Here is a 14,373-nt window from a genome sequence, read left to right as displayed (position 1 = left end):
CTGAGTCTTTGAACATGGACCAATTTACCAACTCAAAGCAGTCATGTAGCAGCTCATCTATTTCCTCAGCACGACACTGTACGACTTTCTGTACTGAATCCTCGCGTTTCAGTGTGGTGTATTCTTCCACTCCTTTCTCAGTACAGGAGAAGTGCCAAAGAATTGGGAACTGGCAAATGTTCAGGAAAGGTTGTAAGGACTTTCCTGGTGACTATTGGCCTGTTATTTAACCTCGAAGGTTATTTTAGAAATGGTCAGGGAAGTAAGTAAGTTTTTCATTGCACCTGTGCATATGACAATAAACTTGACTTTGACTTTGAAAATATTAACAGCTCTTGGAGAGGTTCATTAAGGGAAGCCGGCACAGATTTGTAAAAGACAGGTCATGTTTAACCTAATGGTTATTGCAGATTTGGTAGGCTGAAGGGCCTGGTAATATGCTGAGTACCAAATAAAGTAACAAATAAATTGCACAGCACCTTTCCTGCAGTTTTATTATCAAAGTATTTTCCATTTTTCTCGGGGGCCTTTTATTTTGAGCTATTAATCTGGGAATTATTTATCAGAGGAGAAAGTTGACACATCCACTGCACTTCCCAGGGCACACTGAGTTCAGGAGTGGAGAGTGAGTTATGAACTAAACTCGTGCCTGGATATCCTGCTTCTACAATTGTAAACTTGCACCTTCAGACTGACTTTGCCTCCTTCACACCCTTTCTGGTGTTCCCATTAATTTAGTTAATTTAATTAAGTAATCCCATTACCGAGAAAGGACTGGAAGAATACACCACACTGAAACGCGAGGATTCAGTACAGAAAGTCATACAGTGTCGTGCTGAGAAAATAGATGAGCTGCCAAGTGACTGCTTTGAGTTGGTAAATTGGGTGTGATTTGTTGAGTTGATTCTCTCTGTGGAATTAAACATCTTGAACTTGACCCCACAAAGATTCTACTTTGGCACTTGCAGTGTGTATTTAAATTCTTTTTCCACAGTGGGATTTGCTACTTTTGTGGATTTATCATTGAAGTTATTACTCCAGTAATAAACATTGGTGGGTGGGGGGAAGAAAAAACTTAACAAGCTTGTTGAAAAAGGAAAGCCACACTGTTGGTAGTGTGTGGCATGTGTGGGAAGTTTAATATAGATTATAAACAGTAAATTTGTTAAATCATTGACTTTCACGCAAATGGAACTTGTAAAATACACATCGATAAGCAATCCATTAACTGCCACAGTAGTTAGCTCTTAAGAACTCTCCTCTATTGGCCCAAGTGCTGGTGTGCCCTTACATATAATTACATCTAATAACTTTTGCACTAATAGGCCAATCATTTTCTAATTTGAGAAACATGAGAGAGGTAAATGTGGATAGAATTAACACCGCTGTCAAGGTTCAATGGGACACAAACTGGAAACACTGCTCAGTGTGACCGCATATGGTCACAGTACTCCTGGACTGGACTAGACATTGGACCCTGTGTTTGTCATCCACTCGGGCCTCTAGTGTTTATCGTGAACTGGTGATAGAACCTGCAGTGACTTGGATATGATAGCTCACGATGATATCTTCTCTCCCCAGGATCGTGTACCCCTGGCAGTTGTTGGAAGCAACCTTGTCTTTGAGGTCAGTGGGAAAAAGGTCAGAGGTCGGCAGTATCCGTGGGGAGTGGCGGAAGGTAAAAGTTCTGTTGATTTCAGGTTGCACACTCGAGATTTTCCCACTGTCTTGTGTTAGAAGCCATCTGTATCTGACCAGCCTTAACCCACTTTCCCAGGCTTTGTCTGAAACCAGTGCACAGTAGCAACCGGAGTAGGTAACGTGACCCTTCAGTCCAGTTTCAGCATTCAGTGAAGTCATGGCTGATCAGTGACCCAACAACACTCTGATACAAACTTATAATTAACAATAATTTTACATCTGAGGTGGCTTAATTTTTGTCAACCGTGTTATTAAGAAATGAGGCAACAAAAGCTTGGGAATATGTTGTTCTTTCCCATTTACTGGGTCAAGTTCCTGGAACTTCTCCCCACAGACTTTCACCCTGTAGTTGATAAAGTTGCCACCTCATGGATTTAGTATTCAACAGGATAGCTTTCCCACATTTCTTAAAAAATTGACTTTATATCAGTGTGAGATCATACAGTTAACTAGACTCGTGTATATAAATATTACATCCCTGTTATGCATTAAATCCTGTTACACTGTTTAATAACCAGCTTCCGGTATATCAGCGCCACAGATAGACACAAAAAAAACAGGCTCCAGGCCATTATTTATTACATAAGAAAACAGGAAATGCAGGCAGCCTTGTTTGCTAGTGCTGGGTGAGTAGCTCTGTGTGCGGAGAGTGTAAACTGATCTATTTCTCTCAATCTTTCACAGTTGAAAATGGCGACCACTGCGATTTCTCCATTTTGCGCAACATGCTGATCAGGTAAAGCTCATCAGACAATGATTCACCAAAGCAGATCGTCTGTTGCTGTGTAGCTGTATTTAATGACACATTACTCTGGTAAACTCTGCATCAGCACCCTTAGAGGCAACCAGTCGTTTTATGTAAGACAAAATAATCTCAGTCCCTGAGCTTTGTATAGCCAATATTCCAATCTCATTTGCTGAGCTGTGCTTCTGGGTTGTAGATGAATAGGAAATGAATTGCTGTCTTGAATGATTTAGTTGATGTGGGAATGAGCTGCATTCTTGGGATGTTGTCTATCAGAGAATGGGGCATGTTCCTGGGGAGTGAGGGAATCTCTTCCTGGGATGATATCGTTAGAACATAGAAAAACTACAGCACAATTCAGGCCCTTCTGCCCACAAAGCTGTGCCGAACATGTCCCTACCCTAGAAATTACTAGGCTTACCCATAGCCCTCTATTTTACTCAGCTCCATGTACCTATCTAACAGTCTCTTGAAAGACCCTATCGTATCCGTCTCCACCACCATTGCCGGCAGCCCATTCCCCGCACTCACCACTCTCTGAGTAAAAAAAACTTACCCCTGACATCTCCTCTATATCTACTCCCCAGCACCTTAAACCTATGCCCTCTTGTGGCCACCATTTCAGCCCTGGGGTAAAACCTCTGACTATCCACCCGATCAATAACTCTCATCATCTTATACACATCTATCAGGTCCCCCCTCGTCCTCTGTCGCTGCAAGGAGAAAAGGGCAAGTTCCCTCAACCTGCTTTAATAAGGCATGCTATGCATTCCAGGCAGCATCCTTTTAAATCTCCTCTGCACCCTTTCTATGGCTTCCACATCTTTCTGGTAGTGAGGCGACCAGAACTGAGCACAATACTCCAAGTGGGGTCTGACCAGGGACCTATATAGTTGCAACAATACCTCTCGGCTCCTAAATTTAATTCCCTGATTGATGAAGGACAATACACCATATACACTAACCACAGAGTCAACCTGCGCAGCCGCTTTGAGCGTCCTATGGACTCGGACCCCAAGATCCTTCTGATCCTCCACACTGCCAAGAGTCCTACCATTAATACTATATTCCGCCAACGTATTTGACCTACCAAAATGAACCACTTCACACTTATCTGAGTTGAACTGCATCTGCCACTTTTCAGCCCAACTCTGCATCCTATCTACGTCCCTCTGTAACCTCTGACAGCCCTCCAAACTATCCACAACCCCCCCCCAACCTTCGTGTCATCCGCAAACTTACTAACCCACTCCTCCACTTCCTCATCCAGGTCGTTTAAAAAAATCGCAAAGAATAAGGGTCCCAGTACAGATCCCTGGGGTACACCACTCGTCACCGACCTCCACTCAGAATACGACCCTTCAACAACCACTCTTTGCCTTCTGTGGGCCAGCCAGTTCTGGATCCACACTGCAATGTCCCCTTGGATCCCATGTCTCCGCACCCTCCCCATAAGCCTCACATGGGGTACCTTATCAAATGCCTTGCTGAAATCCATATACACTACATCTACTGCTCTCCCTTCATCGCTGTGCTTAGTCACATCCTCAAAAAATTCAATCAGGCTCATAAGGCAGGACCTGCCCTCGACAAAGCAATGCTGACTATTCCTAATCATATTATACCTCTCCAAATGTTCATAAATCCTGCCCCTCAGGATCTTCTCCATCAGCTTACCAACCACTGAGGTAAGACTCACTGGTCTATAATTTCCTGGGCTATCCCTACTCCCCTTCTTGAATAAGGGAACAACATCTGCAACCCTCCAATCTTCCGGAACCTCTCCAGTCTCCATCAACGACGCAAAGATCATCGTCAGAGGCTCTGCTATCTCCTCCCTCGCCTCCCACAGCAACCTGGGGTACATCTCATCCGGTCCTGGCGACTTATCTAACTTGATGCTTTCCAAAGGTTTCAGCACCTCCTCTTTCCTATTATGTACATGCTCAAGCTTTTCAGCCCGCTGCAAGTCCCCACTACAATCCCCCAGATCTTTTCCCGTAGTGAATACTGATGTAAAGTATTCATTAAGTACCTCCGCTATTTCTTCCAGATCCACACACACTTTCCCACTGCTGCACTTGATAGGCCCTATCCTTTCGCATCTTGTCCTCTTACTCTTCACATACTTGTAGAACACCTTAGGGCTTTCCTTAATCCTGCCTGCCAAGGCCTTCTCATGTCCCCTTCTGGCTCTCCTAATCTCTTGAGTTCCTTCCTTTTAGCCGTGTACTCTTCCAGGTCTCTAACGTTACCTAGCTCTCTGTACCTTTTGTATGCTTTTCCTTTTGACTAGATTTATTATAGCCGTACACCACAGTTCCTGTATCCTCTCATGACTTCCCTGTCTCATCGGAACATGCCTATGCAGAGCTCCACACAAATACCCCCCTGAATATTTGCCACATATCTTCCATACTTTTCCCAGAGAACATCTGTTCCCAATTTAATCTTCCAATTTCCTGCCTGAGAGCCGCATAATTCCCTTTACTCCAAGTCAATGCCTTTCTAGTCTGTGTGTTCCTATATCTCTCCAGTGCTAATGTAAAGGAGATAGAATTATGATCACTGTCACCAAAATGTTCACCCACCGAGAGATCTGACACCTGACCAGGTTCATTACCCAATATCAAATCAAGCACAGCCTCTCCTCTTGTAGGTCTATCTACATACCGTGTCAAGAACCCTTCCTGAACACACCTAACAAACTCCTCCCCATCTAAACCCCTCACTGACTGGAGATGCCAATCAATGTTTGGGAAATTAAAATCTCCCATCACAACAACTCTGTTATTCTGATTTACTGAGCTGTGCTCCTGGAGAGCTGATGATCTGGGAATGAGCTGTGTTCCTGTGAAGCTCAGATCAGGGAAGTATTTATTTCCCGTGATGCTATGGATTATTGGGGAATGAACTGTATCCTGGAAATCTGAAACAAAATGAGGATATGCCAGAAGCAGTCAGCAGGTCAGGCAGCAATTGTGAAAGGGAAATGGTGGTAATGTTTCAGGTGGCAGCCCCTTGGTCAGAACTGAGTTATAGTGAGTGCAGAAGAGATTTGCCAGGATGTTGCATGGGGTAGAGGAGTGCAGTTATAAGGAGGGGTGGGATAGGCTGGGTTTATGCTCACTGGGACATAGGCTGAGGGGTGACCTCATAGATTCTAAAATTATGAGGAGCATAGATAGGATAGATAGAATCTCTTTCCAAGGCCAGGGGAGTCTAGAACTTAGAGGGGCACAGGTTTGAAAGGGGAGAAATTTGAAGGCGATCTGAGGGATAAGGTTTCCACACAGAATGGTGAATATTTGGTACAAACTGCCAGAGGAGGCACTTGGTCAGGTACTAGGATCAGAAAGGCAGAGGGATTCAGCCTAATGCAGGAAGATGGGAGTAGTGTGGAGAGACATCACAGTCAGCATGGACGAGGTGGGCCGAAGGGCCTGTTTCTGTGCTGCATGTTTTGATGTGTTGCTGGGGTAGTTTTGGCCAATGGAGAATGAGCTGCTTGAAGTAGATCAGCCATGATGCTGTTGAATGGTGCTGCAGACCCGGGAGCCCTCTGATTTGTGAGGATGTTGTCGGTGCTGTGTTTCCAGGGTTGGCACAGCTGCAAATTGGGAGTGTACCTAGTGCTGAGTTGTGCTTTGTTTGGATGCTTTGGGAAGCTTCAACTTGCGGTAATTGTACTCCTATTGCAGGACACACATGCAGGATCTGAAGGAGATCACCAACAACGTCCACTACGAGAACTATCGAAGTCGGAAGCTGGCGGCAGTGACGGGCAACGGGGTTGATGCCAGTAAGACGAAAGGCCGCCTCACCAGGTGAGTCAGTAACAGCCACTCCAAGGAATAGACGCTGCCTGTTGCCAAGTCGTCTCACAACACAAACCCAACCAAAGTTTATCCACAAGCTGATTGGTGAGCTCAGCAGTTACCAAGCGTCAGGTTCCAGCTGTGGCACATTGAACAGAGTGGAGGTGCTGAGCTTTGCACTTGGACCTTGCTGTCGTAGCGTTGGGAACGTTTGAAGGAAGGCTTTGGGGGGGAGCATCTTGTTTAGGGAGCTGTCTGTGCTGTGTCTTGCTGGGACTGAGAATGACAACTCAGTGGGTAGACGTATGTGGAAAATCGAGCATGTAAGTCCCATGGGAAGGGGAGACAGAGACAGGAGGGGGAAGCATGAAGAGCTGGTTGGCTTAACTGCATTGACTTTAATGCAAGGAGCATGATGGATGAGCTGAGAACATAGATCAGTACGTGGGATTATGATATTGTTGCATTCAGAAACATGGTTGAGGGAAGGGCAGGACTTGCAGATCAATGTTCTGGGGTATTGAGGTTTTGGGCATGACTGAGAGAGGTGCAGAAGAGGAGGGGGCTTGCCCTGCTGCTCGGGGAGGGCATTGCTGCAGTACTTGAAGGATATCCTGGAGGGATTGGCCAATGAGGCTACGTGGGTAGAACTTGGGAATAAGAGAGGGGTGGTCACTTTGGGGTTATGCTATACCTCCCCAAAAGTCAGTAGAAGTTTTTGTTGAAAAGTCCTTTGTTCAAGAAGGGAAATAGGGATAATCAGAAAATTATAGTCCAGTGAGCCTCACATCCATGGTAGGGAAGCTATTGGAGAGGATTCTTAGGGATGGGATTTACGCACATTTGGGAAAACATGGCCTGATTAGGGAGAGTCAACATGGCTTTGTGTGGAGCTGGTCTTGTCTTACAAACTTGATTGAGTTTTTTTGAGGAGGTGACAAAGGTGATCGATGAGGGTAGGGTAGTGGGTGTTGTCTACAAGGCATTTGACAAGGTCCCTCATGGTAGCCTGATCCATAGTGACTTGGTAGTTTGGATTCAGAATTGGCTTGTCCATAGAAGACAGAGGGTATTGGTGATTCTGGCTGGAGTCATGACTAGTGGTGTACCACCGTGATCACTGCTGGGGCTTCTATTGTTTGTGATATATATCAATTACTTGGATGAAAATGTAGATGCAAGTTTGCAGACGACACAAAGATTGGTGGTGTTGCGGAGAGTGCAGAGGGCTGTCAAAGGGTACAGCAGAATATAGATGAGTTACAGATGTGGGTGGAAAAATGGCAGATGGAGTTTAATCCGGGCAAGTGTGAGGTGTTATGCTTTGGGAGGTCTAATGTAAGGGGAAAATATACGGTTAATGGCAGGACCCTTAACAGTGTTGATGTACAGAGGGTTCTTGGGGTCCAAGTTCATAGCTCAATGAAAGTGGCCATGCAAGTAGATAGGGCTGTAAAGAAGGCATATGGCATGCTTGCCTTCATTGTTTGGGCAATGAGGATAAGAGTCACGGAGTCATATTGCAGCTATATAGAACTTTGGTTGGGCTGCATTTGGAGTATTGTGTGCAATTTTGGTCGCCCCATTACAGGCAGGCTGTGGAGAATGTGGAAAGAGAGCAGGAGAGGTTTACCAGGATGCTGCTTAGATTAGGGGTATAACCTATAAGAGAGAGGTTGGACAAATTTGGGTTGTTATCTCTGGACTGTCAGAGGCTGAGGGGTTTATCAAATCATGAGAGGCATACATGGGGTAGACAGTCAGAATCTCTTTCCCAGGGTAGAAATATCAAGTACCAGAGGACATGCATTTAAGGTGAGGGGGGGGAGTTGTTTTGCCTGGAATGGGCTGCCAGGGATAGTGATGGAGGCAGATATGATGGTGGCTGTTAGACACACAAATATGCAGGGAATGGAGGGATAGGGATCATGTGCAGGCAGAAGAGAATTGGTTTGGTTTGGCATTCTGTTCAGCACAGACATGGAGGACTGAAGGGCCTGTTCCTGTGCTGCACTGCTCTATGTTCTATCATTAGAATAACAGATATTGGTTTATTGGATATGTAGGCACATCTCAGAAGGGTATATAAACAGTAGGGTTATAGGTGATCTTAACTTTTTCCAAGTTTTGCCTGTGCGAGGGGCTTAGATAGGAAAGAATTCATAACATATATTCAAGGGTTTTCTGAAGCAAAATGTAGAGAATTCTACCAGGGAGGGGGCTGTACTTAACCTTAGAGAGTGAGGACGTGCAAGAGATTGAAGTGTCTATGGTGGAATCCTGTGGGAACAGTGACCATAGTTCAGTAAGCTTCAAGGTAGTCATGGAAGAAGATAAGGTTGGTCCTTGAGTTATGGCCATAAGCTGGCGGAAGGTGGATTTTGATTTTTACAAGACTGAATGTGGGAGAGGCAGCTTGGGAGCAGCTGCCAGGGAGGAAACAGCATCCAGTAAGTGGAAGGCATTTGAAAGTAAGATGGTAAGTGTTCAGAGTCAACATGCAAGGATAAGAGGCTAAGATGGTTAGTCTAGGGAACCCTGGATAACGAAGGATTTTGAAGGTTTGATCAAGGAAAAGAAGGAAATGTATGTCAGGTTTAATAAATTGGTATCAATCGAGGTTTATGGGGGATATAGGAGAGAACTTAGAAACTAGGGAAGTAAAAGGGGCCAATAAATGACGTTGGCAAGTAGGATTAAAGAGAATTCTGAAACCTTTTATAAGGATATTAGAAGCAAGAGGGTAGCTAAAGAAGGGGTAGGGCCCCTCGGGGACCAGAGGCGTTATCTTTGTGGAGCCAGGGCATGTGAGTGGGGACCTAAATAAATCCCCCTCCATCTGTATTCACCAGGGAGAAGGATGTGGAGGCTGGAGAGTTAAGGGAGGGGTACACTGATATTCTGGAGCACATATATTTTAAGGAGGAAGTGTTAGAAATACTGGAGCACGTTAGGATGGATCAATCCCAAGGGCCTGATGAGATCTATGCCAGGATGCCATGGGAAGTAAGGGAGGAGATTGCTGGGACTCTGGAGATTTTTGCATCTTCATTATCTGTGGGTAAGATACCAGAAGACTGGAGGAGAACCAATGTTGTCTCCTTGTTCAAAAAGGGAAGGGAGGATGTCTGGAATCTACAGGCTGGTAAGCCTTGCATCAGTGGTGGAGAAGTTGTTGAAGATTCTGAGGGACAGCATTTATGTTCACTTGGAAAGGCAGGGACTGGTTAGAGAGAGTCGGCATGTTTTTGTGCAGGGGACATCCTGCCTCACAAATCCGATTGAGATTTTTGAGCAAGTGACTGGGAAAATGGATGAATGCAGAGTGGTGGACCTGGTTTGCATGGATGTCATTAAGGCTTTTGACAAGGTCCCACGTGGTCGACTGGTCCAGAAGGTTAAGGTACAAGGGGTCCAAGGCATGTTGGCAAACTGAATCCAAAATTGGTTTGTGATGGGCTGCAGAGGGTAGTGGTGGATGGGTGTTTCTCTGATTGGAAGTCTCTGAACAGTGGTGTACTGCAGGGACTGGTACTGGGACCGTTGTTGTCTGTAGTATATATAAATGACTTGGATGAGAACGTAGGGGGTATGTTTAGTTAATTTGTAGATGACACGAAAATTGGTGGAGTTGTAGATAGCACAGAAGGTTGGTTAAAGATACTGTGGAACGTCGATCAGCTGGGAAGTTGAGCAGAGCCTGGTATATGGAATTTAATCCAAACAAGTGTGAGGTGATGCACTTTGGGAGGTCAAATTTCGGTAGAACATATAGGGTAAATGGTAGTGACCTTAGGAATGTTGATGTGCAGAGAAACCTTGGGATGCAAGTCCATAGCTCCCTGAAAATGGTGACACTGGTGGATAGGGTAGTGTCAAAGACATTTGATATGCTGCCCTTCACAGGCATTGAGTATGAGTTGGGATGTCATGTTGCAGCTGTATACGACATCGGTAAGGGTGCACTCAGAGTATTGTGTACGGTTCTGGTTACCACACTACAGGAAGGATGTGGTAACAATAGAGAGAGTACAGAAGAGATTCACCGGGGTGTTCCCTGGAATGGAGGGCTGGGAAAGAGAGATTGGATAGGCTGGGTTTATTCTCACTGGAGCACAGGGTGCTGAGGGGTGATCTTATAGAAGTTTGTAAAATTATGAAGGGCATAAATAGTATAGAATCTTTTTTTCTCAGGGCAGGGGTGTCTAGAACTGGAGGGTATAGAGGGATACGGGCCCAGTGCAGGCAACTGGGCAAGGAAATAATTGTCTTTTGTTAATACAGGAGCCCTCTGGCTGAGATGGAGGAAGAGCGTCGAGAGCATGTGGCCAAGATGAAGAAGATGGAGACGGAGATGGAGCAAGTCTTTGAAATGAAGGTCAAGGAGAAGAAACAGAAACTGAAGGACTCTGAGAACGAGGTAAGCCATCCTGTCACTCCCTCCACATCTCCCTGTGGCCCATGCCCGTCTGTCATTGCACCCTGCTCATTTCGGTGCACTCTGCTGGTCCCAGAGTACGTGGTCCTTTCCCTGCTGGGACATCTCCATACTGAAGGAGAGTGGTGTGTTTGAATCGAACAGTGCCCAGGGAGCATGTCTTATCATGTAATCAGCCAGGTCAGGGTGCTCACAGAAGCTAATGGTAAGTTTCCTTTCTCTGTCCTCCACCCCTCGATCTTTCGGACTCCCTCTAACCACCTTTCCAACTGACTTCCCTTGAACCCCTCTTTCCCACACCATATGGCTCCGTCTATTTCACCCTCTTTGTCCCTCGCCGCCTCCTGCCTCTCCCACTCCACTCTCTTACCCCCACCCCCACCTTCCTCTCCTCCTCCCCTTCCCTCTGCCGCATTTCTACTCCAAACTTCTCTCCCTTCTCTGTTGTCCCCCTCCCTTCTCTACCTCCGCGTCCTCTCTCCTCCCCCTGCAGCTGCAGCGCCGACATGAACAGATGAAGAAGAACCTGGAGGCTCAGTACAAGGAGCTGGAGGAGAAGAGGAAGCAGTTTGAGGAAGAGAAAGCATCCTGGGAGGCAGAGCAACGCATGCTGGAACAGCAGAAATTGGATGCATCAAAGTTAGTGATGTTTGTATCAGAGAGTCTGTGCGCGTGTTAGCTGGACTTGTGAGGGAAAGGTGGACTGGTGTGTGTGTTAGAGAGTGAAAGGCAGAGGGCATGTGTGAGGGGATGGAAGGGGTGTGGGTTAGTGCAGTGGGCAGTGTGTGGCGATGACGTGGGAATGGGCTAAGAACGCAAGGGAGAGAGGGAACAGTGCACAAAGGTGGCTGTGAGGATGAAGTGGGAATAAAGAAGCAGGCACACCCATGAGTGTGGGGAGAGAGTGAGTGCCCTCTGCCACAGGTTTGTGGGAGAGAGGATGGGATGCTTACATGTCAAAGGGAAGGGGTGTTGTGTGTGGGCAGGGGAGAGAGACGGGTAAGCACTGGTGGGTAGCAAACTGGCGTGGGACAGAGTGAGGATGTGAGCACATGGATGGGGACTGGGGGGAGTGAGGGAGTGAGCATGGGCAGTAGGGATTGGGCAGGCACACTGGCAGCCCATCCGCACTGCCCTTCCAGGATTGTTCCTCCTGCCCTGCATGCTGGGTGCAGCTAAGTTTGAAAGATTAAACTTCCTCTTTCTATCCTTTGCAGAACAATGGAGAAAAACAAGAAGAAAGGGAAGATCTTCTGAAGAGGTTATTTTTAGTGCAAATGTTTTAAGGCTCATGCGTTTGGCCACATTGCAATGTAGGAACATTGCTTAAACCTGCTCATCAGACAATTATTCAGCTGCCTGCAAGCCCAGGGCTGGTGAAAAAGCAGTAAATCTTCATAGGATCCTGGCACTGAGCTCCTTTGCAATGGGCCTCTTGTTGTCGTGTCTTAAAATCTTGCGAATCACAAGCTGTGTAGTGGTGGGGACGTTTGCTACTTGCTGTCGATGCTGCATGTTCCTTCCACTGGCCTCCATTGCCTGGTTTGGTAAGTGAGTAAGGCTCAGGACTCCACACTGTCTGCTTGGTGTCCAAACGCTGCCGCTCACTCACCCAGCCCAAGGTTTACAGTGAGGCTCCATCCAATTTGGCCATTTGAAACCTTCCTCGCACCTCCCCCCCCCCCCCACCAGTAGTATTTTGCTGAGAGTGTTGGAGCTGAGCAGTTCCAGTGCTGGCAGTTGTGGCCTGCATGGGGTCTGCAGTTTCCAACTCTCATTGGACCTTGGTGGACTATGGAGACAGGCCACTGTCAGATCACAGTGCCAATGTTGATCATTCCACACAACAAAACTGAACGATTTCTGTTTCATACTTGAGGTGGGGTAGTGTCAAATGTGACACAGAAGCTCATGCAATAAGAATCACTTCAAGTAGAACAGCCAGAAGGAAATAACTCTAATAATATTCTATTTGTATCAGTAGTTCACCTGTTCAAATGTCCTATGGGTTAGGGACTGATTGGCTATAAGGGGAACCTGTTTAGTCCCATTGGTGTGAGGTTGTCTGTCTGATGCAATGGTCCCCTGTATTGTGGAGTTTCCTGGATGGGGGCAGCATCTTCTGTGTTGGGTTGGCAACTTGTCCTCCAGTCAGAGGCAGTGCCAGGCTGCTCTTCACTTGTGTTTGGCCAGATGCTGAGTCCATAGCGATATATCAGAGAATTTCACACCCAGCCCAAGAGTAGAGCCAGAAGAAGCTAACCCTGTTCTATCCAGACTGGTGGCTGTAGTTCTTCAGTCCACTTTCTGGAAGAGCATGTGTTGTGTAAGCTTGCTGTGCTTCCCTGCAACCTGTGAACCCTGGACAGCCCCCACTCCCCTTGTTGGCATGTTTACTGTGTCCCTTGAGGCCGCACTATTCCACTTCTCCCACCAGGGCTTCTGCCTCCTCAGGCCATTTCCACATCTAGTTTTGTATGAGAGGAACTAAGTGCAGGCACCAATTATATTTGGGTCCTTGTAGATCACTCCCAATGTGCTTGTGAAGTTGGTGTTAACCCATGACTCTAGCTGCAGAGTAGATCCAAAACCGTGAATGACACAACAGCCAAAAGGTTTGCAATGTTTTTTTTCTCTTGCTGATCCATTTTATTTGCATGTGAAGAGTCGGAAGATGTTCCTTTTCAGCCTTGTGAACAGACCTCTCCTCATCTCTGCTTTGTGACCACTCCTCCACCCTCATTGTGCCGGTGTCTCTCTCTGTACTGGGCCATGCTCCCACTCTCTCTGCCCTCTCCCCTTTTTCATTCCTTTTCTCTGTTTACTTTTTTCTGCTGTCAACTTGCCCCGTACCCCCCCCTCCCTCCCTCCCTCCCTCTCTCTCTCCCCCTCTCCCTCTCTCTCTCTCTTTCTTTTTCCCCCCTCCCTCCCTCCCTGCTTGTCAGTGCTGGGATAGGGACCTTTAACCCTTGTGCCCTTTCACACATGCTCTGCATTAGGGTCTCCCAGTGCCTGTCTGTGTTGGGAGAGGGGACTCCTCTCCTCTCTTTCTGTGCTGACCTCTCTGCACCGAGTCTCTCTCACCCAGTGCCCTCACCTTATTCTCCCTCTCCTACCATTTGCCTTCCATTGTCTGCACTGCGGTTCTCTCGACGTTGGCTCCGTGAGCAGCAAGCTCTCCCTTCATGGCTCACACTACCCTGTGTTGTACCGTGGCCCTGTGCATTTTCTGCCAATATTTCAGCTGCTTCACTGTGATAAACTGCCTTCAGCCAAGGAGGGTGAAGGAGGAGATGGAGCTACGTTCAGGCAGGGGACCTGGAGCTGACAAGTTGAATTGGAATCTCATCTTTTATGTTTTTTTTTAAAGAAATAAGCTTCACTTGATGTTTTATAATTATCACTACCACTTAGTATACGTATAAAATAAAAAGTAACCTCTGTGGTATCAAGCGTTCCATTCAGGTCTCTGTTTTTGTATTATACAAGCTCAATCTGATGCACAGTTTGCGCCTGTGGGAAAGGGAAGAGTGAATATTCTTCCCAACAACTCATCTTTTCCTCGTTCTGCTGTTTTCCGTCTGACACTCTCCCCACAACCACTGCCTGTTCGTGCTACAGGCAGACATTCTGGGCAGCAGTAAGAAAAACACAGGTGATTGTCAGTGTCT

The 14,373-nt window shown here is 46.6% G+C and overlaps 1 protein-coding gene across 1 annotated transcript in view; it reads left to right on the top strand.

Annotated features, from left to right (window-relative positions):
• LOC127577410 (septin-7-like) overlaps window positions 1-14,155 on the top strand; it is a 59,434-nt gene extending 45,279 nt beyond the window's left edge. Inside the window, exons 8-13 of the mRNA XM_052028606.1 lie at window positions 1,582-1,678; window positions 2,386-2,437; window positions 6,148-6,273; window positions 10,549-10,684; window positions 11,196-11,341; window positions 11,920-14,155. Coding sequence (XP_051884566.1) covers window positions 1,582-1,678; window positions 2,386-2,437; window positions 6,148-6,273; window positions 10,549-10,684; window positions 11,196-11,341; window positions 11,920-11,959 — 597 coding nt within the window. The 3' untranslated portion in view covers window positions 11,960-14,155. The remainder of the gene's footprint in view (window positions 1-1,581; window positions 1,679-2,385; window positions 2,438-6,147; window positions 6,274-10,548; window positions 10,685-11,195; window positions 11,342-11,919) is intronic.
• The last annotated feature ends 218 nt before the right edge of the window (window positions 14,156-14,373 follow it).

The sequence above is a fragment of the Pristis pectinata genome, chromosome 13, assembly GCF_009764475.1.
Source record: "Pristis pectinata isolate sPriPec2 chromosome 13, sPriPec2.1.pri, whole genome shotgun sequence".
Lineage (NCBI taxonomy): Eukaryota > Metazoa > Chordata > Chondrichthyes > Rhinopristiformes > Pristidae > Pristis > Pristis pectinata.
The sequence above is the reverse complement of the archived record's forward strand: the minus strand, read 5'-3'. Positions and strand labels throughout refer to the sequence as shown.